Below are 27,639 nucleotides of genomic sequence, written 5' to 3' on the forward strand. Positions count from 1 at the left end.
AGAACAAAGAAAATAGAGAGAATACATTTACACACCAGACACACACACACACACACACACACACACACACACACACACACACACACACCAGGCCAAGGGGCTGGATAGATGGCTTGGTGAACCTTCTTTAACTCGTTCCAGGGGACCCGATGCCCTCTTCTGGCCTCCTTAGGCACCAGGCATACACAAGCATATATGCAGGGAAAATGCTCATATACATAAAATAAAATAATTTTAATATAAGAGCCAAAGAGCACAAGTCCCTGGACTTGAATGGTTCACCGAGTACTACAAAGTGAATGAATAATGACTCAAACTAAAGCAGTACAGTTTCCAAATACCTGGGAAAGTAAAGAATGAAAGCATCCAGAGATTTAATAATAGACTGTCATTCAAAGGATGGGGAATCTCAAGAATGTCTGCTTCTCAGCAGTCATATAGGTAGCCACAACAGAAGCCTGGGTGAAAGAGTCTGAAAGAAAATGGTTTATAACATGTGCATGTTCAAGAACCCATCCATCGGTAGGGGTGACCCAAAACAAAATAACATGGGCCTTGGATGTGACCTCTTCATTCCATACTCATCCTTTCTGAGGAATCATTTACAAAGATGGTTTAACAAATTGTGTAAAAACCAAGCATAGGGACGCATGGAGTACAGGAATGAGAGTCCCATATGGGAGAGTGGTCAGCCCGGCCCTTGGTGAGTGATGTGATTGGATACTAGAGCAGAGGAACATAGTATAACAAGATGTAAGGAGTGTCTGAACTGCTTGAGTGATTGGAAACGTCACTACTTGATGATCTGTTAACACACTAGGACAGACAAGTACCATGTTTGCAGACAAAATTACACAAATTTCAAACAGAGAAGAAAAGTAGGAATGATTCTTAATAAATATTTCTTTAAAAGTGAACAAGGATGAAAACTATCTGGCATACCTCTTAATTCTCAGTATCATTGTTTAGAGCCTCATAAGCTATAGGTTGCCAATCAAGTCAGCATTATACTTAATAGAACTATTAATCATGGGGAGTAGGAACCATATAAAATACTAAGTCCTGGATTATGTTAGCATGGTATTAAAATGTCAGTAAAATCCAAAAATATTCATGTGGCATAAATAGTAGCTAAAGTAAAGTGATTGCCTCTGAGAGAATAATTAGAGAAGAAGCTAGAAAAAGGGGGCCAAGATGGATGCTTTCGACAGAACTCTTTTTTATTTGCAGTTTAAATTATGTGCACAAAATTCAGTTCTCTGTGAATAAATATTAGCCCTTAATGGTCTCCATTTTTAACGTGCCTATTACATTTGAAGAACCCCAAGAAAGCTAATGATGCAGCCATTATCAGCTAATACAGTAGGATTCTTGTTTATAAGTGGGAAAATGTCCAAAAAGAACTAGACCACCATAGGCATCAGAAACAGAGTCAAAGAACATCAATAAAAGTGAATTAGGGCCAGGTGATGGTGGCACATGCCGTTAATCCCAGCACTTGGGAGGCAGAGGCAGGTGGATCTCTGTGAGTTCAAGGCCAGCCTGGGCTACAGAGTGAGTTCTAGGATACGCTTCAAAGCTACACAGAGAAACCCTGTCTTGAAAAAAAAAGTGAAGTAGGAGGATGCAGGTCCAGGATCTTTTTATATGTGACTTTCCTGTTGAAATATTGGGGTTCGATATGACTCAGGGGCCTTCAACTGTAACTGGGGTCAGATCCAGGGGAGCAAATGTTTCCACAAAAGAGTATCTAAGAAGGCCAACGGAGCTTGATATTTATTGTATGGACTATGTTTTTAATCACTTGATTGCTTTCTTTGTAGTAGGTAATTTTACTTATCAATATGGTGCTTGAAATCTCAACTGTGCTACTATTCTGGTCAGAGAAGATGCCTACCCTTAAGCTAATGTGTTGGAGAGGAAGAAGTAAACTCCTGAAACCATCATAAAGTACTGGTGACTGTCACATAATGATAGATATTTGATCTCTCCCCCTGATTTCTGACAAAGAGTGCCCCAAATCCCTATAATTTCCCGAGTAATATGGGTTCATTTTTTTTCCAGTGTGATAACTCTTGGTTGGCTCCTAGACATCTGTAGGATGAGGGCCAAGTATCAGAAAAATCAAACTGTGACCAGAAGCTTCAGAGCTTCAGCCCCAACCATGTCCTATAGGAAGGGATAGCTGGAGGTCAAGTAATCAGTTGTTTCTATCTTATAGTCTCCTTGAAAATTATTAAATTATAGCATGCAGAGAAATTCTAAATTAGTGAAACTATCCACATGCCAAGAAAGTAGCACATTGCCAAATTCTACGGGGCAAAACTACGTGGAACCTTCTAGAGCCTATCCTATGCCCTCTTCATCTGATAGTCCATCTACATTCTTTATCATAAACTTATAGACATAAATAACTTTCCCTGAGTCCTATAAATTGTCATGACAAGTTAGAAAAGTCTCCAATTTGGAACAAAGTGAGAAGGCAAACTGAGAAACCCAGAAGAACCTACTCTAGGTGGCATTTGAAGGGGGTCAGGGAGGTTGCAGGACTTGGCCACAGTGGAGTGTGCATTAATTCCAGGAAGCCCATGTCATACTATATCTTAAGAAATCCAACTGATGCCTAGAGACTTGGAGAACTTGCTAGCACAGAATACCCAACCCTTCCCCTATACAAGTTCTGGTGTCGACTGTGACATGAGTGTACTTTAAAAAAGAGGTACCTCCATTTGATGTGAGAGTAATTGAAAACACAAAGGATGGTTATATCACAAGGGATAGAGTCATGTGAATTTTTCTCAACTAAAATTACTCCGGAGGGATTATCTGATTGCTACAACATTGCCACTCCCTTATCCTTGCTGTAACACGTTTCTCCATACCTCTAAGACTAGCTAAGACCACACTGTGGACCTGTGTTGTTGTTGTTGTTGTTGTTGTTGTTGTTGTTATTGTTTTCTTTTACCATCTCTTCAAACAGAATACATGGAAGGCATTTATCTTAAAATAAACAGCACCAAAGAAGGCTTGAGAATATAATAAATACTCATTGAATAGAGAAATGAATTAGCAAGCTAATACCATAGGAAAAGTCATATTATTAAGCATTCATGGCCTTTTCTCCCAATAACAAAGCTAATATTTAGCTTTATTATTAAAAACTGTTGCAAATTTTTAAAAAAATTATACATAGATGTGGTAGCCTGCACAGGTTTCCTAGTGAGATCTGAGCTTGCTTTACACAGCAGGGCTGCATTAGGGGATGGCTGGACCATGTGCCTGGTCACCAGGTATCCAGATTATCTGCACTTGGCTGTGCTGGGGGAAGGTCTTTTGTTCCTGCACTTGGCTGTGCTGGGTGGGGAGGTCTTTTGCTCCACTCCTTAGCATTCCTCTAAAAGCCCTTTAGTAGAGACAGAAGGGGCTGGTGGGTTTTGACCCAGGCCCTCCAGAGGCTATCCTATGTTTCTATCTGTCTCTCTCCCTTTATATTTCTATCTAAATATTTCTCACTTCTTCCTGCTCAAGAGTACCCAGGTGGTAAAAGTGGGGGTTGGTTCCCCAACACACAGAATTTTCAATTTAAGTTCATTATTGAATCTCATTTTTGCCACATGGTGGCTCTGCTGTTAGTTGCAAAAGTCTCCCAAGCATCTCCAAACATTCTTGGGCTTGGCTTTCAATCAGGAAATAAATGGTTATGGGTACCAAATATCAGCAACATAAGGACGATTCACCAGCTCAGATAACCTGAGTCCCCAAATAGTTGAGATGCATTTTAGAACAATTTAAGGACCCATAGATTCCTTTTCTACTAACACATTGCAAACTAATGTAGAAGTTCATTGCATGTTAGATATACAGCCTAAAACAGTTATCAACCAGATGTCTTGCTTTAGATATAAAAGTAGAATCAACCCAAGGAATATTTTCCTTTTTCTCAAAATCAAGGTTTGTATTATCCTTTCCCACCTGGTAATTGAGGAATTTAATCTCTGTGCTAAAATACAAGGAAGTCAAATTCTAAAATAATTAGTCTAGTCATTTCAAACTATCACATGCAATCATGGAAACATGTATTCAAAAATTCTTGTTATAATAGGATATATGTGATGTGCATGCAGCCAAAGGTTTATGATGATACCACTTTCAAAAACCTTGACTTCACATTCAAATCACAGTCATCCGTACAGAGTAAAACATCAAATATTAAGGTACAAATTTGGGAAAGGGACCCTTTATAGCTATCCTACTATAAAACTCCCCTGTTCTACTGTGAGAAACCTTAAGAAGTGAAGCTTGGGACTACATGGAAGACTATAAATTATACAGCAGGGCTCTGATGCCAGGTGTTTCTTCATGGAATCTGTTCTAAACAAAAATCTAGAAAATGAATTTTTTTCAATATAAGGGACTACCAATAAATTTTTATTGCTGTTCATTTGATAAAAATTGTTGAGAATCTATTAGAAGAGCATTTCATATCAATGCAAAAATTCATGAACTGATTTTGCAAAGAACAATATAACAATGTTTTTTTGCTGACTGTAAGCAAAAAAGAGAACTGTGATAGAAATAAAGAATATAAGTTCTAATAATATGAATATTAGTGTAACATTTACTCAAGGCACCTTATTATTAATTCTTGCTACCAGCGCTGCCAGGGAAGTCATTACTGAATTCCCTGCTAGCATAAATACCATGATGTACATATTTCTCTCCACTCTGTAAGCCCTAAATTACTCAGAAGTCACTCAAGTTGTAAATTATCACCAGGAGTGGTGAGATTTCCCAAGTATCCAGCTGAATGTTCTGTCGAAATGAGTGAAGGACTCTTGCTCAATACACAAGCCACTAAACTTACCTTTTGCAAGCTCAATGACACAGTGGAGAAACATCATGTGCAAAACATAGAACAATTTGTCAACCATGATGCAAGATCTCAATCAGCTCAATGGCATCAAATACACAAGCAAAACCAAGAGGCTATGAGATGTCAAATTAAATGTTGTTATAATTTAGCAATATATATGGATGCAGAGATTTGATTTTAAAATACTTTAAAAGAAAATAATTATGTTATGTATATAGGAACATAGTAAGAATAAACAGAACTGCACCATCTTGACCATTGTAGAGGCTGATGATTATTATAAAGTTTAATTTATTTATTATACTTTATATAGTAATAAATATATAGACAACCATATAATTAGATAATAAAAATATTTATTATATTTTTCTACTTGTATGTATCTTCCATAAAAAAAGAAAAAAAATGAATATTTATTAAGGTCATGTCTGGTCTTCAGAAGTTTCCCAAGTTTAAAGGTGATGCCTTATCAATTTGTGATATTTCCCTATTCTCAAAATTAGTTTATGCTGTTCCTCTGCAGGAAGTTGCAGGCAGGAATACGTGCCACAAGAATGTGCCCTGCTGCTATCACACACAAGTATCTACAGAGGGCAACCGTGTGAAGCTCCGTTCATTTGGTATTTCTTCTCTCTAGACAGATAGTGTGAGAACACTTTAAAGGTCTGACTTTGAACTTTTTTCATGCACTTATCTAAGTCAGAGATGTTCACTCATAACTATATGTAACCAGACAAGGCTTTTAATAGAACCCTTGAAGTAAGCAGGTGGAACCAAAAATATTCCCAAGACTTGCTAATGTTCTGATGAAGATCAGAATATAATTGTAAATGTAGATATGCATCTGAATATTAGAAGGGACTTGGTACAGAGACTACAGTGACATTCTAGAAATATTACTTTGTAATATACAGCGCAGCTCCATACTAGGGAAAACAACTTCTAAACCAGAACAAGAACTGTTAACAGTATACAGCATGCAACAGACAGCCATGATATTGAAAGCTTAGTAGGATAGAATACTAAAGAATTTCAAATATTAGTAAATTCTGACTTTCCCTTAGTCATGTTGGTGACCTTTGATGCTTGTTTACTCTGGTACATACCCATAGCCAGCAAATCTAGATAGAATCAAAGAAAAATTAATATGTATAGATTCCCTGATCCACACTGAACAAATGTAGCTTATTCTTACTCACAAATCCTGGAAATTGCTAGGAAACAAAGCCTTTAAAGGTCCAGAGGAAGGTTTATGGGTTCCATTTTACAGGTGAGTCCACATAAGACACTGAGATGCCTAGCTGAAATCAATTTCAAATTCAGAATGTCAACTGGTATATATAATAAATACGTTATTTTCTAAATTATTTCAGAAAATGTTTTGAATTCATCAAACTTAACTCCTAGAATGCTTAATCCAAATTTTCTTATATCTAGTCACTATGAAATTTTTACATTTCAATTTTGATTAAACTATTTGGCTCCACTGTTCTCCAAAGCTACATACAAAGATAGCATCATCCCTTATCCCTCTCTGGAGCATCTGAATACAAATATACTTTTAGGAACATTTTTTTCCTAGTCATTTTATCGTCTTCTGTTCTTAAATTCACAATATGCTTTGAATCCTAATATCACTGGCTGCTTTCAAAGTTGGACTTTGGGGATGAAGATATGGTTCTGCAGTTAAGAGTATGCTCTACTAAATGGTCATCCCTGAAAACATGCATATTGATAGCATTATATGAACTGACCAGGTTATATTTAGGAATATATATTATATACATATACTTATATATATGCAATAGCAATCAGTAAAAAAAAATTAAGACATGATTTCAAGGAGAGTAGGGAGGGATGTATGGAAGGGTTTAAGGAAGGAAAGGAAAGGGAGAAGTGTTGTGATCAAAGTATACTATCATAAAAATAAAAATGTAAATCAAAAAAAAAGTGTACAATGCCTTTGCAGAGGAGGTGAGTTCAGTTCCCAACACATGTCAGGGAGGTCACAACTACCTATAACTCTAGTTCCAAGGGATCCAGTGCCCTCTTCTGGGCTCCATGGGCATGTGCACTCAAGTACACAAAGATACACACACACACACACACACACACACACACACACACACGCTAAAAATAAACTAAATAATAAAACAATCTGTGATTAGTAGTCCATACTTGGAATGTCAACAATTGAGAGGCTGAGGTGGGAAAATTTGAGCTCAAGACCAGTCTAAACTACATACACAGTAAGATCCTGCCTCAAAAACAAATAAAATACACATTTTTAGAACTTAAAGTCTCATGAAATTGAAGAAAATGTGAGTGATAAATCCAAACTTAATTCCAGAATGTCGAACTCTTGATCTTACTTCCAAAACTTGACCCATAAAAGCTGTTGATGGCTTCAGTATTATCCAGATTGCTGAGCCTGTAAAACTGCAGAGTGGGTTGGAGAAAGCTGGATCAGTAGTTAAGAGTGCTTGCTGTTCTTCTTCAGAGGACCTGAGCTTTGTCCCCAGAACTCATGTCAGGCAAGTCACAAATACCACTACTTTCATGTTCATAATTTTTTTCTGAGACAGGGCTTCTCTGTGTAGTTTTGGTGCCTGTCCTGGATCTTGCTCTATAGACCGAGCTAGCCTCGAACTCACAAAGATCCACCTGGCTCTGCCTCCTGAGTGCTGGGATGAAAGGTGTGGGCCACCACCACCCGGCTACATGTTCATAATTTTTTAAAAGAAGAAAGAACATCTCTTTTAAAAATAAAACTAAGAATCCACCTTTAATCTCATTATCTCATACCTCTACTTCTAAACTGTTCTTTTTTAATCATTTTTGTCTTGTCTAAAACATATGCAGAATTCAACCACTTCTGCTACCACACCGACCCAAGACCACCACCTTTCTCTTTGTGAGAGGCCCCTTGCTGGCTTCCATCCTGTCCCCTGTTGCAATAATAGGACCAAGAATGATCACCTTAGCCAATAGGGATTATAGTAACAAAATGTCACGTGCAGTACAAACAACAGGCTTCCATTCCTCCCAGTTCAAAGATCAGGGATATGTACCAGAACTGACTTCTGGGCAGAGCCTTAATAATGGCATGTAGACAGAGTTATTGTCCTGGATCCTCACATTGCGTAGAGCAGAGGAAGAAGAAACAAGTGCACCCATGCCTCTTCCCGTCTTTAATAATCCCATGAACTTCATCATGAATGCTTCACCTTCATGATCTTACAAGGCTCTGTGTCTAAACATCATCACGCTGGAGACAGGGGTTTCAATATAGGAACTCGGCAAGAATGAAAGCCTTCAATCCAAAGAAATGATCCTTTAACAGATGATCTTTTTAATATGTCCATTCTGAGGTATGGGGGGAGGGCGAGTTCCATCATTCCAGACTAAAGCTAACATTCTTACAAGAGTATAAACATCCATGCATAATCCAGTACCTAGGACCTCTGTGGCTTCATCTCTAACGTCACTAGGGCTATCATCTCTGCTCCGGATTGATTGTCCTTCTTGAACTTCATCAAACACGTGACCTGTTTCCACCTTGAGGCTTTGCGCTAGCCATTCCTCCCCCTCTTCAAGTCCAATGAGCCTATCTCTTTCTTCAGTTTGCTGAAGCCATTTTCCTAGTGTCCCTAACCATCCTTTTTAAAATCATATCTGTTTTCTTTACACACCCAATCACCCTTATATTTTTCTTTCTTCCTGTTGTCCACATTACATAGTCATGTTAATTGCATTCACCTTACTGTGACAAAATACCTCCACAAGTGCAATATCTAAGAGAAAAATGTTTACTTTGGTTCACATTTTCAAAGGGTCTCAGACCATCTGGTGGGGGAAGGCATGGCGGACTTTGTGACAGGGAAACCTATGGCAGAGGTTCATCCTATCATGACAGACTCGAAAGAAGAGTGGACAGAAGTAAAAGCTGGGCTAAATCTAGTAACTTCCTTTTATAAAACGAGTCTCAATTCTTAAAGGTTCTGCATCAATACTAATTAAGAAACTAGTGTTTACACTGAAAGTGTCTGTTTCATTCATTTGAAATGCAAGTTTCAAACAGCATAGACCTTTATTTTACACACTGATGTCCATGTATTTGGAACAGTGTCTAGTACATAATGGTATTTGGACTATTTAGTTGCTAAATCAATGACATCTCCAAAGCCAGGTACCCTGAAGATATCTGATTTCAATCTCTTTTTTTTTCACACCTTTATATTTGACAATCTGGTTTCATATTGGTCTGAAATTTGGCATTACATATAGCCACTTGATTCATTTGCTCAATTTAAATAAAATATGTTTAGCTATTCAAAGTAATGTTAAGAGCAATTTAAAAAAAAAAGATGTGTTTATCTAGGTGATGCCATGTTTTATAATTGTATAAATCATAATGCCTGAGAAGCATTGGGGAAATTGAAGTTGCCAGGTAGTTTGTGGTTAGTCCTCTCTGTGGTGACAATTGCAAAGGAAGTTGCCAAGCACACAGTGAGACATAATTTTGCCTGTGTTGAAAGGCAAGACAGAAACAATTAGCTGGCTGCAGTCAACAAGGAAAAGAGGATAAACGTTGAAAACCATACCAGAAAATTAGTAAAATTGCTTATTATAATATAGTACTTTTTTTTTCCTTTTGAGTGACTACTTGGTATCTTTAGCATAATTTCCACAGCCTTAAGTGATTAATGTGACTTCGAATTATTCTTTCAATCTTGGGATTTTTCAACTGACGTCATTGATGATTTTCCCTCTTCAAGAACTTTGTCACCTTGAACTAGAATAAACCTGGAGGGATGCCTACTTAAGAGCTGGTGCCTAGAAGGGACCCTCAGAGTGCCTCAGTGCAAGAACGGCAAGAAGAACTCTGAGAAATAGACAGGTGGTCAGCACTAAGGGGAAATAGCCATTTTAAGACCCAGGGAAAAAGCATGAGATCAGAACCATGGAGCAAGACAAGATGGGAAACCAAGACAGCAAGAAAAATGCTTGAAAATTAAGGACAAGATATGTAATACAAGAAATGATATTGACATAAATAATGCAAGAGTATTTGTCCCATGAAAAGCAACATGAGATAATTATTTCCCCTGGTCTCCTCTGTGCTTCTGTCACAAGGGTATGAGGCACATGGACAAGTGAATGGCCCTGTGCAGCTGTTAGCCAAGAAGGATGTCTTCATACAGACTTCCCAGTGTGAAGGAGGAAGGGTGAGCAGGAAAATCAGAGGCTTTCAATGCAGAGAAATGAGAAAGAAGCTATAAATATGATTCCCTTTAGGCTTTTTTGAGACATGCGAATTGTGAAGTCCCATTTGGGATGTTAGATAATAAAGACTCGGCGTTATCCTTCTGTACTGTGCTGAGTTGAATATTTAAAAGCATATTTACTATTCCTGTGAAAATTATGGTTTAACCATGAAGACAGGACATCTCCAGGAAGAGTGAAGACCTGCTAATCATTTGATTTTCTCCCACTTTTTCTACACATCATTTAAAAGTTCTTTCCTTGAAATGATTTCCAATCTCACTAATAGAGGAAATCTCTGTATTCAATGAGGAGTGTATAAAGGTACCATTACATGTATTGTTCCTTCTAGAGACTCAGACCCTCCCAACCTGCTAGCACTCTGGCACTGACTCTCCTTGGGATCCGGTGGTAGACCTAGAGGAAGAGTAAGCAAACCAGGTGCAATTGTGTGCCTTTGTCTTGAAAATTGTGGATCCACTTCCCCCAAGAGACCCAGGAATGGGACTGACTTTTCAGAGCCCATCATGACCACATGTCAGAGCCTAAGGATGGTAAAAGGGGGTAACAAAGAACTACATTCCAAAGAGAGAGTAATGGGATGAGTATGACCGTACTACATCATGTACAAGTATAAAAATGTTGTCCTTGAGCTATGTATAATTAATACATACTACCAAAAACACAAAATTAAAAATTTCAGCATAATATAAAAAGACTACCATTACATAATAAGCTGATAGCATGGCTACTGTGTTTACGACAAAATATATTATGGATCTAAAATGTGTCCAGCACTGTTGTGCTAAAAATAACTGAGAGGCAGAAAGTGACCTCTTGGAGGTCACCACTTAGTATCAGACATCTCCCTTCTCTCTCCTATTGAGAGAGCACTTGTTATTGTTGATTCCTTTTTAGTGGGTTTCTTAAACATACCTGTTCATCAAAAATACACCCTCTCTGTGGCCACACTCATGGAAGAAAGCTGAACTTTTTTCCACGCCTCAGTAGATGATTTCACACCCACATACATATAGGCAGCATTAAGTGGACTCAGTGGGTTTACAGAGAGAGGGTGGGAAAGAGAGGGAGAGAATATGAGCACATGAATTTGAATCGAGCAGGGTTGGAAGGGCTAGGGAAGGGATTGGAGGGTAGATTTGATCAAAGTTCAATGTATGCATGTACAAAATTCTCAATGAAAAAGAAAAGCACAACCTCTTCTATCCCCTTGAATCAGCACCTTGGGGAACTGGATAAGTTGTCCAAGTGTTTTAGATATAGTCACAACACCTATAAGTTCCAGGCAATCACTGCATTGTCAACAGCATAACACCCGAGGGAGTGGCCTATGCCCATGGGCCCTTTGATTATCATGATTAGCATTGACCAAACTGTTCACCCTTGGATAATATCAAAGTGGCCCCCAATTGAGATACAGCCAATTTACCTAATGTAAACAAAGCATTGTAAAGAATAGTACTTATTTATAGACAATGGCAAACTCTGTAGTTCCGGTGTTATGCTTTGCTTTGGGGTAGAGAAACAATAAGCATTAGTTTATTCGACATAGTCCACAGAACTAAAACATTAATTTTAAATAGAAAATGCAGATGATGAAGGTATAAAGAACTTTTCCCACTGAGTGTACTACCAAAAAAACTATTCGCTGAAGCAGTTCTTTGTGAGTTTCCAATTGTTAATGCAGTCGATATTCAATATTAAAAAGCAACATCAGCATACATAACAGATAGACACGGAGATAAGCACTTTGCGATATCAAGATGGTATAGGGGGTGAGGCTGTGTAGTCCAGGGCCCCAGTTCAATCCCCAGTACCATGATCAAAGACAAAAATACAACTCAGTATTCAATATAGGCCTGTGAAGTGATTTTGCTATCATGTCCATTTTGCAGACGGGAAAACTGCAGCACAGAGAAGGTGAGAGAACTGTTCAAGGTAACACAGCTGGCAAACTTAGAGACCAGCTGTTGCTTCCCCCTGACTCCCTCTGAGACAAAGGAAACTCACAGGGTCCTACTCCAGAGAACACAAGTGAGTTCTGTACAGCTTCTCTACTTTCACTTCTTAGTCTATCCTACTTTCACCAGATCCAGCGAGCACAGCAATGCCATTGGGAAGGAACTAGTGGCTGTGAAGCCACCTAAGACAGACTTGGATCTTCCTGTAAGCTCTATGGATTCCTTGCCATATTCGGTGAGTTGGCAACCCCTTTGAGTCCCAGGTCCTTCACCTTTGAAATGTAGATTACAGAGGGACCTGCACCTTGTCATTGTCCAAAGACAAAACAGGGGGCCTGGAGAGATGGCTCAATGGTTAAGAGCACCGGGTGCTCTTCCAGAGGACCCAGGTTCAATTCCCAGCACCTACATAGCAGCTCACAACTGTCTGTAACTCCCTCACACAGACTTGCATGCAGGTAAAATACCAATGCGCCAAAAATAAAGTAAAAATCTTTTTTAAAAAGTAAGAAAATAAAATTATAAGAAAAAAAAAGGAAAAGCAGGGTGACCTATTCATTTAAAGAACTTAGAAAGCACTCAATAAATATTATTAGTGTAATAAACAGAAGTAAATCAATAAACTATGAATCAAATGATCTCTGGGTTCTAATACTAGCACTAAAAATGGTTTATTTCTCTTCTGATTAAAAAAGAACAAGAAAAAAAAAAAAAAAAAAAAAAAAGACCAGCAACCAAAACAAGCCCAGTCATAAGCCATTAAGTCAATTATAGCTTTTGTGGGGAAATCAGAAAAGCCACTAGACCTATTAATTTGTGTGTCATTAGTCATTCCCCCCCTATTGTAGAGCCGGTGTTGTCCAGCGTCCTGAGACACCTTGCATAATATAATCACTGTGACTCCAAGAGGTCAAACAGGCATGCCCTTAATGCAGCTTTGTGAAAAGCTCAATAATTCATTTTATAAATTTCAGCTCAAAGCCTACACTGAGGTTAAGAAAAATGGACATTCGATCCGTGAACTTCACGTCAAGCGCTAGGAAAACTCTGGGAAGCACACGCTGGGCGACTCAGCCCGACGCAGACAGTACAGATGCTGCTGCCAAATTGTAAAACAAGACTTGGAAATCACGGAGGAGAAAAAACGTTGCTAGTTATTGATTACGTTGACCATTCACTTCCTATTGAACCACCCCAAAAGAATCATTCATTTTCCAGCCGAGCCTGCTCATTTGCAAGATAAAAGAGAGCCAGCTCTGCACATGCCCATAGTGTTCCTCACCACTGGGGGCAGCTTTACATAAGACTGCATTCACTGAAACTGAAGCAACAGTCCCGGCAGCTTTCAGAATGACAGTCTGCAGGAGTGAGCTGAGCGTGTGCGCGGCGGAACCGGGCTCTTCTGCCTTCTGGGCTCCAACGCAGCTCCGTGGCTGAACTGGGTGCTCACCGCCACGGGACCGCCGGGCTATGGAATACAGATGTGGCAGTACAGGTAGCCCCACGTCGCCTAGAGGAATACATCATGGGTTTTGAGAAGAAATTGTAGGAGCCAATTTTTTTTAACACACACACACACACACACACACACACACACACACACACTGTAAAGATGCAAAAACGTAATATCCATGAAGATCCTATTACCTAGGAAGACTCGGATGTTTTGCTGCGAATGCGGTGTTGGGATTTATTTGTTCTTGGAGTGTTCTGCATGGCTGGTAAAGAATAATGTTCCAAAATCGGTCCATCTCCCAAGGGGTCCAATTTTTCTTCCTGGGTGTCAGCGAGCCCTGACTCACTACCCTGCAGCTGACAGGGGCTGTCATGCAGGCGGCCCCTAAGCCAAAGCAAAAGACCTAAGGACGGCCTTTGAACAATACAAAGGATGGGTATGTTTTGTCAATTTTCTTCTTTCCTTCTTAAAAAAAAAAAAAAAAAAAAAAGGAAAAAATCTCCTAAGTCTATGTAATAATTCTGCTTTAATTGTTTTAAAGATTATCTTTCTCTGGTCTAAGACTATCAATTTGATAATCAGTGGACCTATTTCCATGTTTAACTATTAGAAATATACAGCATCCTTACATTACGAAGGTGATATTTGGTGTTAAATGTTTTCTAAATGTTTACATTTCTAAATATGGTCATTGGGGGCTAGCTTTGCTTGCTTTTTGAAAAAGGCATTCTTTTTGGGGGGGATAACTTTTCTAAGTTGTTTTTATTTCCAGGTTTCAATGTAATTAGGCTACTGCGCGGATCAGCTGTAGCGGTGGTCCTGGCCCCCACTGTCTTTCTGAGCATGCTTTCTTCTGCTGAACGAGGATGCCCTAAGGGTTGTAGGTGCGAAGGCAAAATGGTATACTGTGAATCTCAGAAACTGCAGGAGATCCCCTCAAGCATATCGGCCGGTTGCTTGGGTTTATCCCTTCGCTACAACAGCCTCCAAAAACTTAAGTATAATCAATTTAAAGGGCTCAATCAGCTCACCTGGCTCTACCTTGACCATAACCATATCAGCAATATTGACGAGAATGCTTTCAATGGGATACGCAGACTCAAGGAGTTGATTCTGAGTTCCAACAGAATCTCTTATTTTCTTAACAACACCTTCAGACCTGTGACCAATTTGCGGAACTTGGATCTGTCCTATAATCAGCTCCATTCTCTGGGTTCTGAACAGTTCCGGGGCTTGAGGAAGCTGCTTAGTTTACACCTCCGCTCCAACTCGTTGAGAACCATCCCGGTGCGGATCTTCCAAGACTGTCGCAACCTGGAACTTCTGGACCTGGGGTATAACAGGATCCGAAGTTTAGCCAGGAATGTCTTTGCTGGCATGATCCGGCTCAAAGAACTTCACCTGGAGCACAATCAATTTTCCAAGCTCAACCTGGCCCTTTTCCCAAGGTTGGTGAGCCTTCAGAACTTGTACATGCAGTGGAATAAAATCAGTGTTATAGGGCAAACCATGTCCTGGACTTGGAGTTCCTTACAGAGGCTTGACCTGTCTGGTAATGAGATCGAAGCCTTCAGTGGACCTAGTGTCTTCCAGTGCGTCCCCAATCTGCAGCGCCTCAACCTGGATTCCAACAAGCTCACATTTATTGGTCAGGAGATTCTGGATTCTTGGATCTCTCTCAATGACATCAGTCTTGCCGGGAATATATGGGAATGCAGCAGGAATATCTGCTCCCTGGTAAACTGGCTGAAAAGTTTCAAAGGGCTGAGAGAGAATACAATCATCTGTGCCAGTCCCAAAGAGCTGCAGGGGGTAAACGTGATCGACGCGGTGAAGAACTACAGCATCTGTGGTAAAAGCACCACGGAGAGGTTTGACCTGGCCAGGGCGCTTCCCAAGCCCACGTTTAAGCCTAAGCTCCCCAGGCCCAAGCATGAGAGCAAGCCTCCGCTGCCCCCCACGGTGGGAGCCACCGAGCCCAGCCCAGAGACAGATGTGGACACGGAGCACATCTCCTTCCATAAGATCATCGCGGGCAGCGTAGCCCTCTTCCTGTCCGTGCTGGTCATCCTCTTGGTCATGTACGTGTCCTGGAAGCGGTACCCCGCCAGCGTGAAGCAGCTGCAGCAGCGCTCCCTCATGCGAAGGCACCGGAAGAAGAAAAGGCAGTCGCTCAAGCAAATGACTCCCGGCACCCAGGAATTTTATGTCGATTATAAACCCACCAACACGGAGACCAGCGAGATGCTGCTGAACGGAACGGGACCCTGCACCTATAGCAAATCAGGCTCCAGGGAATGTGAGGTATGAACCATTGCGATTTAAACACAAAACAAAACACACACACAGAGAAAGAGAGAGAGCGCGCTCTTAAAAGCTGGGAAAATAAGTGGTGCTTTATTGAACTCTGCTGACTATCAAGGGAACACGGTGCCCCTCCCCTCCCCCTCCCTCTCCCTGTGCTGGCAAGGGCCTTCCCTGTCTCTGAGAGTGTGTTCATAATACTGGTCATTTTCCTCCCATAAATAATCAACCCATTGAAATTTAAATACCACAATCAATGCGAAGCGGGAACTCTGGTTTAACACCATGCCTATTGTGTAAGACCCTTTATGGATTTCATTAACATCACATTTGTTTCCAGGAAAAAAATAAAATCTTTTCCTGAGTGATCCCCACACCTGCTCTTCTTCTCCACCTGGGAGGGTCAGTCTTCAGCTTTGGGTGTTTTGCGGTTCATTGGCAAAGCCAGAGGCAGAAAGAAAAAAAAAAAAAAGAGGAGGAGGAATCCCGGGACCTTGAAGGGTTGACTAAATCTGAGGAGATGACTTGATTATGGCACACTCTGGAGACTGGGGATGAGAAACAATGCCTGCCTTTCAAAGAAAGTCCCAGAAAACTATCCCAGGGGCGGGGGTGGGGGGCTGGGGGGATAGAGCAGGTCCCTAAGCAGTTTCCAGGGATTCGGAAATCACAGGGCATGCAGACAGACAAGTGCTAAAGGGTTAACGCAGATGACTGCAGAATCCAAGGAGACAGTGGAAACACCAAGTTTGAGACCTGCAGCCTTATCTTACATCCCCATCCCTATAAAATCCAACAGAAGGATTCACTGTCAATTCCCTTCCAGCCCGTGTGTTCCCTAAACATGTTGATTCGTTACACAACCACACCATGAAATAGGCACATCCAAGGAAGCAGACCGTCCACTGGAAGTGAGGGAGTTCAGAGACAAGGCTGACTGGTGGAAAGCACCTTCTCACACATGCGTGTGTGGCTGGGACCTTCCCAGGATAGGTCTCTTTGCAGCTTATTTTCCAAGACCCCGGGGTAGTTAATAACATCCTGAGCTCTGGGCTGTCCTGGTCAGGGTTTGTGAGGCTGTCCTGTAGTGTCCTGTGATGTGTCCTACACACACCAGACCCCTAATGACTGACACTTTGTTCAGATGTCTGAATGTGCTTCTCCAACAGCATCCCCGGGAAGGATGCATAAAGTCAACCCTGGAGGGGAAATGGACTGACATGGTGACAATTTGCCTTTGGTTTGCTGCTGTTGATATCACTGTGTCCTTGTGCTCATCTGTATTGTAACTCATCCATCAGTGCAATTCTGTACAGAACCTGCTTGGCAGCCTGCAAGCTGCATGCATGTTTTTATGTCATTGGTGAAAGTCTGTTGACTGCAGCACGGATACCACGCCCTCTGTGTTTGTGAGGTTCGGGGAAAATACGTTTATTCTGTCACCCCCTTTTGTCCTCTCCCTCAGAGAGAGACAGCTTTAGTCTGGGAGCAGACAATAATGATTTTCACATTAAGGATGGTTCATCTTATGACTGGCCAGGCCTTACATCTTTGACTATATCCATATTCTTTCAGAAGAGTTGCTTAATAATAATAATAATGGCAAAGAAAAAGTGAATGGCTATTTCTTACTAGCATTTTTATAGAGTATGGAGGTCTTCCATGGGCTGTGACGAAAAATCTAGACAAGTCAACATGAAATATAACAGCAAGGAATCCAGATTATTAAAGCCATATTTCTATTAGCAATAAGGAAAAGCAACGTTTTGAGTGGATGTCTCAAGGTACTTTGAGGAGACCCAGGTGCCGGCTCACAAAAGCATCATGAGTACCTGTTTACCCATGACTAACCATTGAGTTTACATTTGTTAATGACAAATGGCCACAGAGTCCCAGTGGATCACTAATGCAGATACATCTTACGGTATTATGAGTTGGGTGAGTGAACATACTGAGATGGTTTTCATTGAAATTGTAATTTTACATTTTTCTATACTGTCAGTGAATACATATTCCACCTAATTTTTTCCTTTGGTCAGCCTCATTTTCATCTGTACTATGAAGATGACTGTAATAATTAAATGCACTGTTGAAGTGAAAAAAAAAAGCCCATTTCTAGTCTTTTACTCGACCCTCTGCTTTATTTATCATGGAAACAAATACATCTAGTCAAGGCAAACTGACAGCTATATATATATCTCTTTTTAAATTTTCTCAAATTATTGATGCTGTGATGCCACTAAGATAGACAGAACAGGTTTGCTGCATGGAAAAGTATTGCTAAGACTCAAAACCACTTGGTGTGTGAAACTGATGTAAATGAATGAGCAACATCTTGAAGGCTGTTCATTTTTAATGCCTCACTCTACCTGGAGATGTACTGACTGATTAAAAAAAAGCAAAATGAAAAGCCTTAGAAATGACAAAACAGGTTTTGATTCAGGGCATGAGACTACAAGGGGGAAAGTTTTAAACACATGTCTTTTCTTTGTGAAGGACTCTTGTCCAACTGTCACATGCTCTAAACCAATCTGTGGCTCCTATGGCTAGAGAGTTCTTCCTTCACCATGTGGCACATGACAAAGCCCGCTGGCGAGCTGGTCAGAAGTTGCTGTCCTTGTGTCTGCCTGTGGCATGTCTACACCGTATACTGGGAATCTATTTCTATAAGTATTTAAAATGTACTACATATTGGAGAAGAATCCTTGCCATTCTTTTCTTTTTTCCTATTGAGAGTTTACATGAACTGTCGTCCCATTTCCCTCCAAGGGGACGACATCGACGTGAGAACAGCCTGACCTGCTGAGCTGCTCCGTGGAGACCCACGGATGCGGAAGCGGGTCTCAGTACCTTTAGTGCTTTCTCAAAACAGAGAGCACATGGAGTTTAGTCTTTTGCACTGAATGTTTGTGGTTTGTGATTCGTGATTGTTTTTCATTTGTTTATTAACCTCACCACGCAAGATGCGGAGGCAGCAGAGGCAATGCCCTGAGCCAGGGACTTAAGCAATGCTATGCAAGATATAGTCATTTTAAATGACTTTGTACCTTCCAAGGATGTTAACATGACATCTCCCCAAAGATTTTCAACCATTTTTTTTTAACTTGGTTTGGTGAGTCAACTACCTGACACTGGCAATGCTGATTTCTGTAGAGTAGCACTGACCTCTAGTGGCTGACTTGAGTAACCACAGCTGTTCAAACACTTTTAGCTTTTTTTTTTTTTTTTTTCTCTCCTTCCTTTCTTTTGTGAACTTATTGGCCCCATAGGTTTCTCTGCTCTGTGTATCATACTTAACGTTAGCTTTCCTGTGCAGTATAATTATTATCCATGTTATCAGAGTTATGTGTGCTTACTTATTTTCTCAGTGATAATAGAAAGAGAAGCCATAAAACTGGTATTGAGAGGTAGAAGTAAATGCCCAAAGACACAAAGCAAGCAGCAATGCAATAAAAATAGACAAATGTTTTAAGCATCTGTACTCATCAGTATCATCCAAAATAGTCTGTAGCATTTTCTTTTAATGTGTTATTATTTTTCACAGTCAGGATTCGGAAATACAGTGTAACTTAGGCTGGGAAACAGACGCCCGCATTGATATTGAGAGAATCAGGGTCGATTCTTACTGGTCAGTAGATGTGTGAGGCTATCCGGAGAGAGAGGCCTCCTCTTGGGCATGAGAACTGCTCTCCAGTTTGTTGATCATGTCAGTGACCTGTGCTTCGCCCCCCGGGGCTTTCTCCCTCCTTCCTCCTCTGCAGCCAGCTAAACAGTGGTGCTATTAGGCTCTCTGACAAGGATGGTACAGTCTAAGAGGCGATGATTCATGGATAATGAAATTATGCTCTCCTTCTGGGGAAGAAGAATGCAGCGTCACATTCACAGCTTTGGCAGGGGATGTTGGGATGCTGTAGGTGCACGGAGTGTCTCTTCCTTTGACATTTACCAATATGAGAACACAATTTGCTTATTTAAAATGTGGATTAGGCAAGCATCGGATAGGAGCGCTAGCCCAAAGCGGAAGGCAGAATGAGCTCCATACACAACAAATGAGAACTGAGCCGTGATAAATGAAAAATTCAAAAGCCAAGGGGTCTCTCTCTCTCCTCTCTCTCTCTCTCTCTCTCTCTCTCTCTCTCTCTCTCTCTCTCTCTCTCTCTCTCCCCAAGATTCTCATTAGAATCCAGATCTAGCACCTCACTATCCTTGTATTCTCTTTGCTACACATACTAAAAATGAGGGGTATTTAGCAGAAACCATGTGCAAGAAACATACTATCAGCAAATTTGAATAACAAACATCATAAGAGAAACAGAATACATGTGTATTATATAGTGTGTGGTAAATGGCTCTTAAATACTAGTCAAACACCATCACCCTATACAGACAAGTAAAAGTCACCGTGTCCTTAGCCACAGTAGTCCAACGAACTGGACCTGAATTTTACTTAGCCTCCAAGATCACAAGTGATTTTGATAATTGGGTAGACTATAATAAAAATACTACAAACAAAGGAAACCAAAAGTAAATTGTACTTCACGTAAGGAAAAATATCACAATTGTGCACGGCAGAATAGAGAGCCTAGAAATTAAGACCCAATTCCATTTTCTCTAACCCTTGCTGTGTCAAACTCAGGCACATTTCTCAGCTTTTTAAAATCGGAAGATGCCCACGCATGGACTAGTTTGCCCTAATGACTGCTTACGGCTTATGGAAAAGTGAATGTGAAGAGTTCTCTTTCTTCAAATGATCCCTGTGTGTTTGTGTGTTTGTCTGTTTTTGGAATGTCACTTTGGGAGATGTTCCATTGTGTTTGTTGCTGTTCTGTGTTTGATGCGGATCAAAAAGTGAAATCACTTGGCATCAAGGAATCTAGAACTTTCACCTTTTGACTCCCACCAGGATTAAGATTCTTCATCTTGAATTATCTTATGTCCATCTCAGGGAATAAGAGAAAAGCTAAGATTTCTATCAATAATCATATGCATATATATATATATATATGTATATATATGTAGATGTGAGATACGTATATAATACAGAAATACCAACCAGAGAACACCGAGTCAAAAATTTACCAACCCAAATCAAAATTTGATCTGCATCTCAAGTCAGGCCAGAGGCTTTCCTCTGGTTGAGCCTGCCTGCCCTTCCCCCCACAGCATCACTGAGCCTGTTGACTTTGTACTGACAAATAGGTTTATGTGGCAAGATGCCCCACTTCTGAGCAGCAATGGAATGGCCTGTGTGTTCTACAAGATTAGCACCTATTGCCATGTGAGTCATAGGTACTGATGTCTGGGTTTCCATCCCATACAACCTGATGGAGGATTGGAACCCCTAGGGCCAGGACCACTTTACCTTTGCTAGTAACTATGACCACTAGAAACCAATGGAGTTTTTAAAAGAGGTCTATAAGAGAGATTTCTTTCATTCCTTTTATTTCTGCAAATTAAACCCTTAATCAAAGAAAGACCACAATCCCAATTCTTTCTCCAACAGCTGTGGCTGGTCATCTTACCGAGTATGTGGTTCATACACGGGATTCCAAAATTCTTATCATTTAAGTTAACGTGAGCAGTCTTTGCCAGCTGAGTTCCTGTGACACAACTAGAGAACAGAGAGAAATTTAAGAGATGTTTGCTGGCTTAAGCTCCTAGGGTAGCAGGTGAATGTTCCTGAGTTAGCTCTCCAAAATCTTGTAAGGAGCACTATGGGAATAGAAACATAGGGATGTCTAGGTCACAGCAGAAGACTAAGCAGAAGGCATCTATATTAGAACTACCATCTAAGAGCAGGGATGCTGTGAGCAGCATGGGCTATCTCGGGGGAGAACAGAATAGGTTCTCCTGTCTTGTCCTTCCCAGCAAGTTCAGAAATCAGTCGCTTCCTGACAGTTCTCTGTGTTTTCTTATTATTTTCAGGGGTCCCTCTCCTCCCTAAAAGATACTCTCTTTGCTTCTCTCTCTTAACTTGCTCTTCCCTTTATGTGAAAGAGCCCACTATTCTGACATCACATGCATACAACACTTGCTTTCAGTGTATAAATCACTCCACTAAAGAGAGTATCAATAATCCAATGGAAAATGTATTTACATTAAAGGCTACATAAATAACTAAATATCATATCAATGAAAAGCCAACTTGCCCTTCCCTTTTTGCTCCAAAGCCTGCTAAACATCTCTATAGTGTTTTGTGATTTTCAGTGAAAAATAAAAAGGGGGATGATACAATTGAGTCACTAGTCTTACAAATACCAAAGCTCTTTGCCAACCCAATGAACTAACTCAAAACAAGGAGGAAAGGACTTTAGGTGTGGAAGGCATCGACTGTATTTCATCAGTTAAAAGCATCAATAACCAGAATTTTGTTCTCTTGGGGATGAAGAGTATATATATTTTTGGCCTCACACATTGAACAATAAAGCAAATTCTATATACATTCAGCAAAAGCAATTTCTGCCAAAGACTCGTTATTTCTTCTATTTTCCATCAAAAAGCATAGGGCTTCATTTAAATATAAACCCTTACTCAGCATTCTCGCTGCTGCAATTCACTGGTGAATTGGGAAGACCCAGCAGGCAGTGGGTGCAAAGTCTGAGGAAGCTAAACATCACCATCCCGTGGACTTTGTGGCTCCATCCGACTGTTTCACTTACAGTTTTCCTTACCATTGATATTATCTCTTGTATGTTCTGTTTCCCCCTTGTATGCCATAAATCAGAATGTCGGAAAGAGCATTAAATGAGCCTGCATAGATCATACATTATTGGACAAATGCAGTAGCCTCGAAGACTGATAGGATTATAGCAACGAGAGCTACACTCCAACATTAATGCCAGGAGCAGCACAAATAGTGCTCTTTGAGGTCATTGTTGACCTAGGGAAAGGTTTTGTCCATCTTGCACAAAAATGTGAAGTACAAAGTATAACTCTTTTGTTTGTGTGCTGCCTCATGTCCACGGGGAGTCAAAGCAACACCTGTAGCTTGGGAGTTAAATAGGGTTTTTTAAATGTGTGATACGGCAGAAGTCATTTTGTAAATGTTATTTTGTCTTCCACCAAACTTGTCATTTGGTAGCTGATGCTAAGAGATCCATATCATATATATCCACATCTTCTGCCTGTTCAACTTCATGGCACTTTCCTAAAGTAATTCCCAACCCCATTCAAACAAGACATTATAACCCAAGTTATACACCTCCTCGATACATGATTTCCAGTGATTTGCATGTGAGATTTCTGGCTGCTAGCTAAATGTTAATCTGCCAGCCTTGTATTCTCCCCAGCCTCTGTCATTCACGCTGTCCCATTCATGTCATTAAAAGGCAGCATGCACTTAGTCATAAATATACATATATGGAGAATCGGGTAGTAAGTACAAAATTTTACATGTACTTTCATAGGCTCTACTCCGCTCATTTTTATGGTCTAATATACTTTGATGTGTGCGGTCTTTATTAGTTTACACTAAAATGCAAAAACCGTAAGGGGAGCTATAAATTAAAAAGGAAAGGTCATGGTAGATTTTTATAATTGTCTATAGACTGTGACCACATATTTCATTTCAAACATAACCCCAGTGATGGACATTCTGTACCTAACCCTCTTGATGACTTATTTGCTCTCCAAGGTTGGCACTGGGATCTTGAATCTGAGTTTCACATTCCTTCCACTTCCCCACTTCAGGGAGTTTTCTGTTATTTTGTGTCATGGTTGAACCATTCGGGAGCCTGGGCTCCTCTCTCCATGCAACCTAGAGTCAGGTGTGGGGTAGCTGCCTTCTATCTTCTAGGTCTCCCATGAAATTCTCCATTTAAAAAGACCAACTGTGTTAAAATCCCTCCATCCCTTATGCCAGACTAAATGTCTCTTCCCAGATCTAGAGCAAATATGCCATCCAAGGATCCCAGAGCACTTCCATTTATAAAAAGACAAACTCTTGCCTTAGCTAAAGGTAGGAAGGTGTATGTTAGGAGGAGACATGAGCAGAGTGACTAAGAAAAGGATTGAGGGAAATGCTTCACAGGGAAAGTTGGTTTACAAACATTCCTTTTAAACCACCCTTCATAGATGCCTCCACATTTTTCTCAACTAGAGAACCCAAGTCAGGATAAATTATCAGTCCTCACCCACTAAGTCATGTATAAGAAATTCATCCATTGAATTTCCATGCTATGTCTTCTCTTTGCTCCATCCCCCTCCCTGAAGAGGTAGCTTGGTATACCAGCAGGAACATGAGCTACTGATCCTTAAAGAACTACTTTGAAATCTTGTTCTGACATCTAATAACTGTGTGACTTTTACTTTCAGTTTTCCTGTTTGAAAAAATATATATTAACTAATAAAAACCATCATGGAACAGTTACAAAAGGGCCAAAAGCCAACATGTTGTAAAAATATATTTATGCACTTTTTTTCTGCCGCATGTCATGTATTACTTAATTGGAGAGTCAAAAGATACTACTCCAGGATAATGCAACTAAAAACCCAGAGGAGACTTGACACATAATCGGGACTCCCTCCTCTCTTCATGCTCTTTAATATCTAAGCATGCTCATGCATCTTAACAGTCATATCCCAATAAAGTTTTAATTAGGATGAGATTTCCATTAAACTCCAAAGAGAGGCTCTAAGCTCTGATAAGTTCAGACACGGGCACAGGACTAGTACTGAAGAGTTGTGTGTGTGACCACAATCCTCAGCCTCCAAAAGGAGCCAAGCCACCTCTGCCTTCATGTCGGGCCCTTTCCCCATCTCTGGCACAAGCTGGTTCTTGAAACACCAGGTGCTTTGCTGCCTCTGAAACTCCTGCTCATGGACTGTACTTCCTTCTGTGAAAAACGCCTTTCCTCCTCAGACCCCCAACCATCTCAGCCCTTCCATTTTCTGTGCTTTAAACCTAGGACAGAAACCATGTCACAGGCTGCTTGAGTTCTTAAAATGCTTGCATTTGTCTTCTGAGCAAACAGATCTTCTCTTTTCTTAATTCTTCCAGCATTAATTGGTACAGACTTTTCTGGCCATTGTGATAAAGTACTGTTACAAACAACTCAGAACAAACACCAATTCTTTGGAAGCTTAATTGCATCACTCTCATATTTATTATATATTTATGACATATCCTATTCTGCTGCATATAATATTCCATTTTATCATGGGTAATTTCAAAATGCCCTCTTTTAAAAGTAGAGTATAGGCAATTACATTCAATTGTAAAATTGTTTCTATGATGGGAAAGATCTGACAGTGGCTTTTCCTTATGATAGTTCTCAGGACTTCGAATGTTTTCTACAGTATTTGAAAGTTAAAAATGGCTTTTTAACAACCCAAGGAATAGTATTTTATTTAAATTACTTCACTGTGTTTTAGTAGAGGCGGGGTGCCTGCCTTCTCTTGGACCACCTATTCCTGGAAAATGTCCTCTGACCTTGAGTTTAGATGGCTGTTTATCTTGGTCTTTGTATAGCTCCTGCTTGGGCACATTCTGAGACCTCACCTCTCTTCCCATTCAAAAAGGGGCATCCTACCTTCTCCTTAGGGGCTAGGCTGTAGGACCTCAACTCTCTGATCATACATGTTTCCAAAGAACTATACAATTGGTGGTTCCAAATTTTAAAGACTTGTGGTGGTGTTCATGTTAGTTTTCATTTCTGAAAAAAAAAAAATCAACTGTGCTGAAAGCATATGAATCACAGGGAAACAAAGGCCTCCCCATGGCTTCATCCTCTCCATTCCATCCATGCCTGACTCTGTTCTCCTGAGTTTCTTCTTCCTCATCTCCACAGCAGATGTTTTCCTTTTTGTCTCTCTATCCAACTTTTATGTATTAGCTTATGTACACGACTTGAACATGTACCTTCAGATTGTAATAAAAAGAAACCAGTAATGATGTTTAAACTCTTAGAAAACCAATAATTAAAATGATACAGTCTAATAATTTAATGAAATAGAGAGTAAAATATTCTATTTGTATTCAAGATCTTTGAGGCGCTAAATGAAAAACTGTAATTTTGTAAATTGCAGCTTAATTCAGAGTAGAAACCACATTCTCCCTGCTCCATGCTTATGTCACGTTTTAGTTATGGTTTGTAAGGCAGGGCAGACATACAGGCTATTATTTTCCATGTGAGGTGTTGCTCAGGTTCGGCACTGTGGTAAAAGTTGCCATAAACAGAACAGATTGATCTTTGGGACACTTTGGTACATTTGTAATGGGAAGGTGGCAATGCAACCTTTTCTTCATAAACACTTATGGCCATAAAAATCTCTAAGAGCCTCATAGTTTGTTTTCTTGCTGTCTGCCTATGATTCCAAGCTAATCTAGTTTTAAATCTTCCAATAACAACTTCCCTCTGTCTCAGCCTATTTACCCGAAGGTTACAGTACAATCACCTCATCCTTTCAAATCCATGTCCCTCTTGCTTCAGACAGTTCCCAGTGTCTGCATTGTTATTGTTTTCACTTCTTATAAACCTTTGCATCTGTGTTAAAGAGGAGGAAAGGTGGGAATGGTTGGGTTTTATAACCATTTTTATTTTCAGTAACAAATTATGCTGGGGTGAAACCCAGGTAAAGTGCCACTGTGCAACCTGAGTGCATGTAAAATATTGTTCAGCATTAATCTCCTTTCAATTGTTTGCATTAATCTCCTTTCAATTTAACAATTTCGCATGAAATATCTGAAAGCAACAAAATGAAAAAAGCAGGTGATTAACTAACCTGTAGCCAGTCATAAGGCAAGAAATATTCTGAAAATGCTCAGCAGCTTTCCAGGGGAGACTCTCAAATAATATTCCAGAGATCAGATTTTTACATAACACCTTTAACCACAACTATTTCCTCATATTCTTCTCAGTCTTCAGATCCAGCAGCACACTGTGCAGAAATAATGAATGGTTAAATTATTCCCATTTTGTTGGCTGAGCTCTGAGTGGCCCACTGATGAGTTTAAGGAAGGGAAGGAAACCCTGTCTGACCCTCCATTTGTTTTTCAATTGTTCCCAAGGAAAGATGCCTTCTCTGGTGATATGACAAAATGATTTAGGTCTCTAAGAGTTTCTGTGTGCCCCAGGAATAGCATGAATACTGCTGTAACTATGTTCTAGTTCCAAGTGCTGTTGAGAATGCAAGCAAGTTTGCTTCTGGGTTTTAGAGTTCATTAAACCTCCTCCACCTGTAATTTAAGGGAAAAAAAAGCCCCAGACTCTTCAAGAGCATGGAGGAAAGGCAGTTTACGAAAAAGAAGTCCTCTGTGTATGCAGGGCGGTGCTTCACGAGGCAGACAGCTACACCACAGTGGAGACAACATTTCCTCAGCTGATTCAGTTCATTAAAATGCACAGTTACAACAGGCTTCCTTAGAGCCTGCAGCTGAATGACCGGAGTCTCCATTTTACTCCAATGTCACACAGAACGTGATGAGGCAAACACGCTGCCCAAATGCAATTCAACTCGCTAAAACCTAGCACTGTAAACACCAAATACATTTCTCAGGCACATTTTCAAAGATGCTAGCATGATTTATGACAGAAGGGGAGAAGTCATTTGCAAGCAGGCACCAGCAGGAGAATATCCTAGCTTCCTCTCAGGGTAGTTTTATGTACAATTCGTAGATAAATCTGAAGGGTGGGGGTCCACTCCGAATGCAAGGATCCTCACCTCTTTACTTCCAAATGTATGGAATTTGAATCTGATAAACAGCCTCTCTCGGCTGTGGGAATTTATGAGTTATATGAAAACTCAAAGGCCACAAAAGC

General features: G+C 40.3%; 2 protein-coding genes across 10 annotated transcripts in view; one reads left to right on the forward strand and one right to left on the reverse strand.

Moving 5' to 3' along the window:
- The window catches only part of Ctnna3 (catenin alpha 3), a 1,515,753-nt gene that overhangs the window by 876,922 nt on the left and 611,192 nt on the right, over positions 1–27,639 (reverse strand). Inside the window, exon 8 of one of the 9 annotated variants that reach the window (XM_076557112.1) lies at positions 20,636–26,758. The exons of the other annotated variants lie outside the window; for them this stretch is intronic. Within the exon in view, the coding sequence (XP_076413227.1) occupies positions 26,735–26,758 (24 nt within the window). The 3' untranslated portion in view covers positions 20,636–26,734. Of the gene's footprint in view, positions 1–20,635; positions 26,759–27,639 lie in introns of those variants that run through there. 9 annotated transcript variants of the gene reach the window in all.
- Lrrtm3 (leucine rich repeat transmembrane neuronal 3) overlaps positions 13,422–27,639 on the forward strand; it is a 192,181-nt gene continuing 177,963 nt past the window's right edge. Inside the window, exons 1-2 of the mRNA XM_006972746.4 lie at positions 13,422–14,012; positions 14,349–15,880. Coding sequence (XP_006972808.1) covers positions 14,009–14,012; positions 14,349–15,880 — 1,536 coding nt within the window. The 5' untranslated portion in view covers positions 13,422–14,008. The remainder of the gene's footprint in view (positions 14,013–14,348; positions 15,881–27,639) is intronic.

The sequence above is a fragment of the Peromyscus maniculatus genome, chromosome 21, assembly GCF_049852395.1.
Source record: "Peromyscus maniculatus bairdii isolate BWxNUB_F1_BW_parent chromosome 21, HU_Pman_BW_mat_3.1, whole genome shotgun sequence".
NCBI classification, from domain to species: Eukaryota; Metazoa; Chordata; class Mammalia; order Rodentia; family Cricetidae; genus Peromyscus; species Peromyscus maniculatus.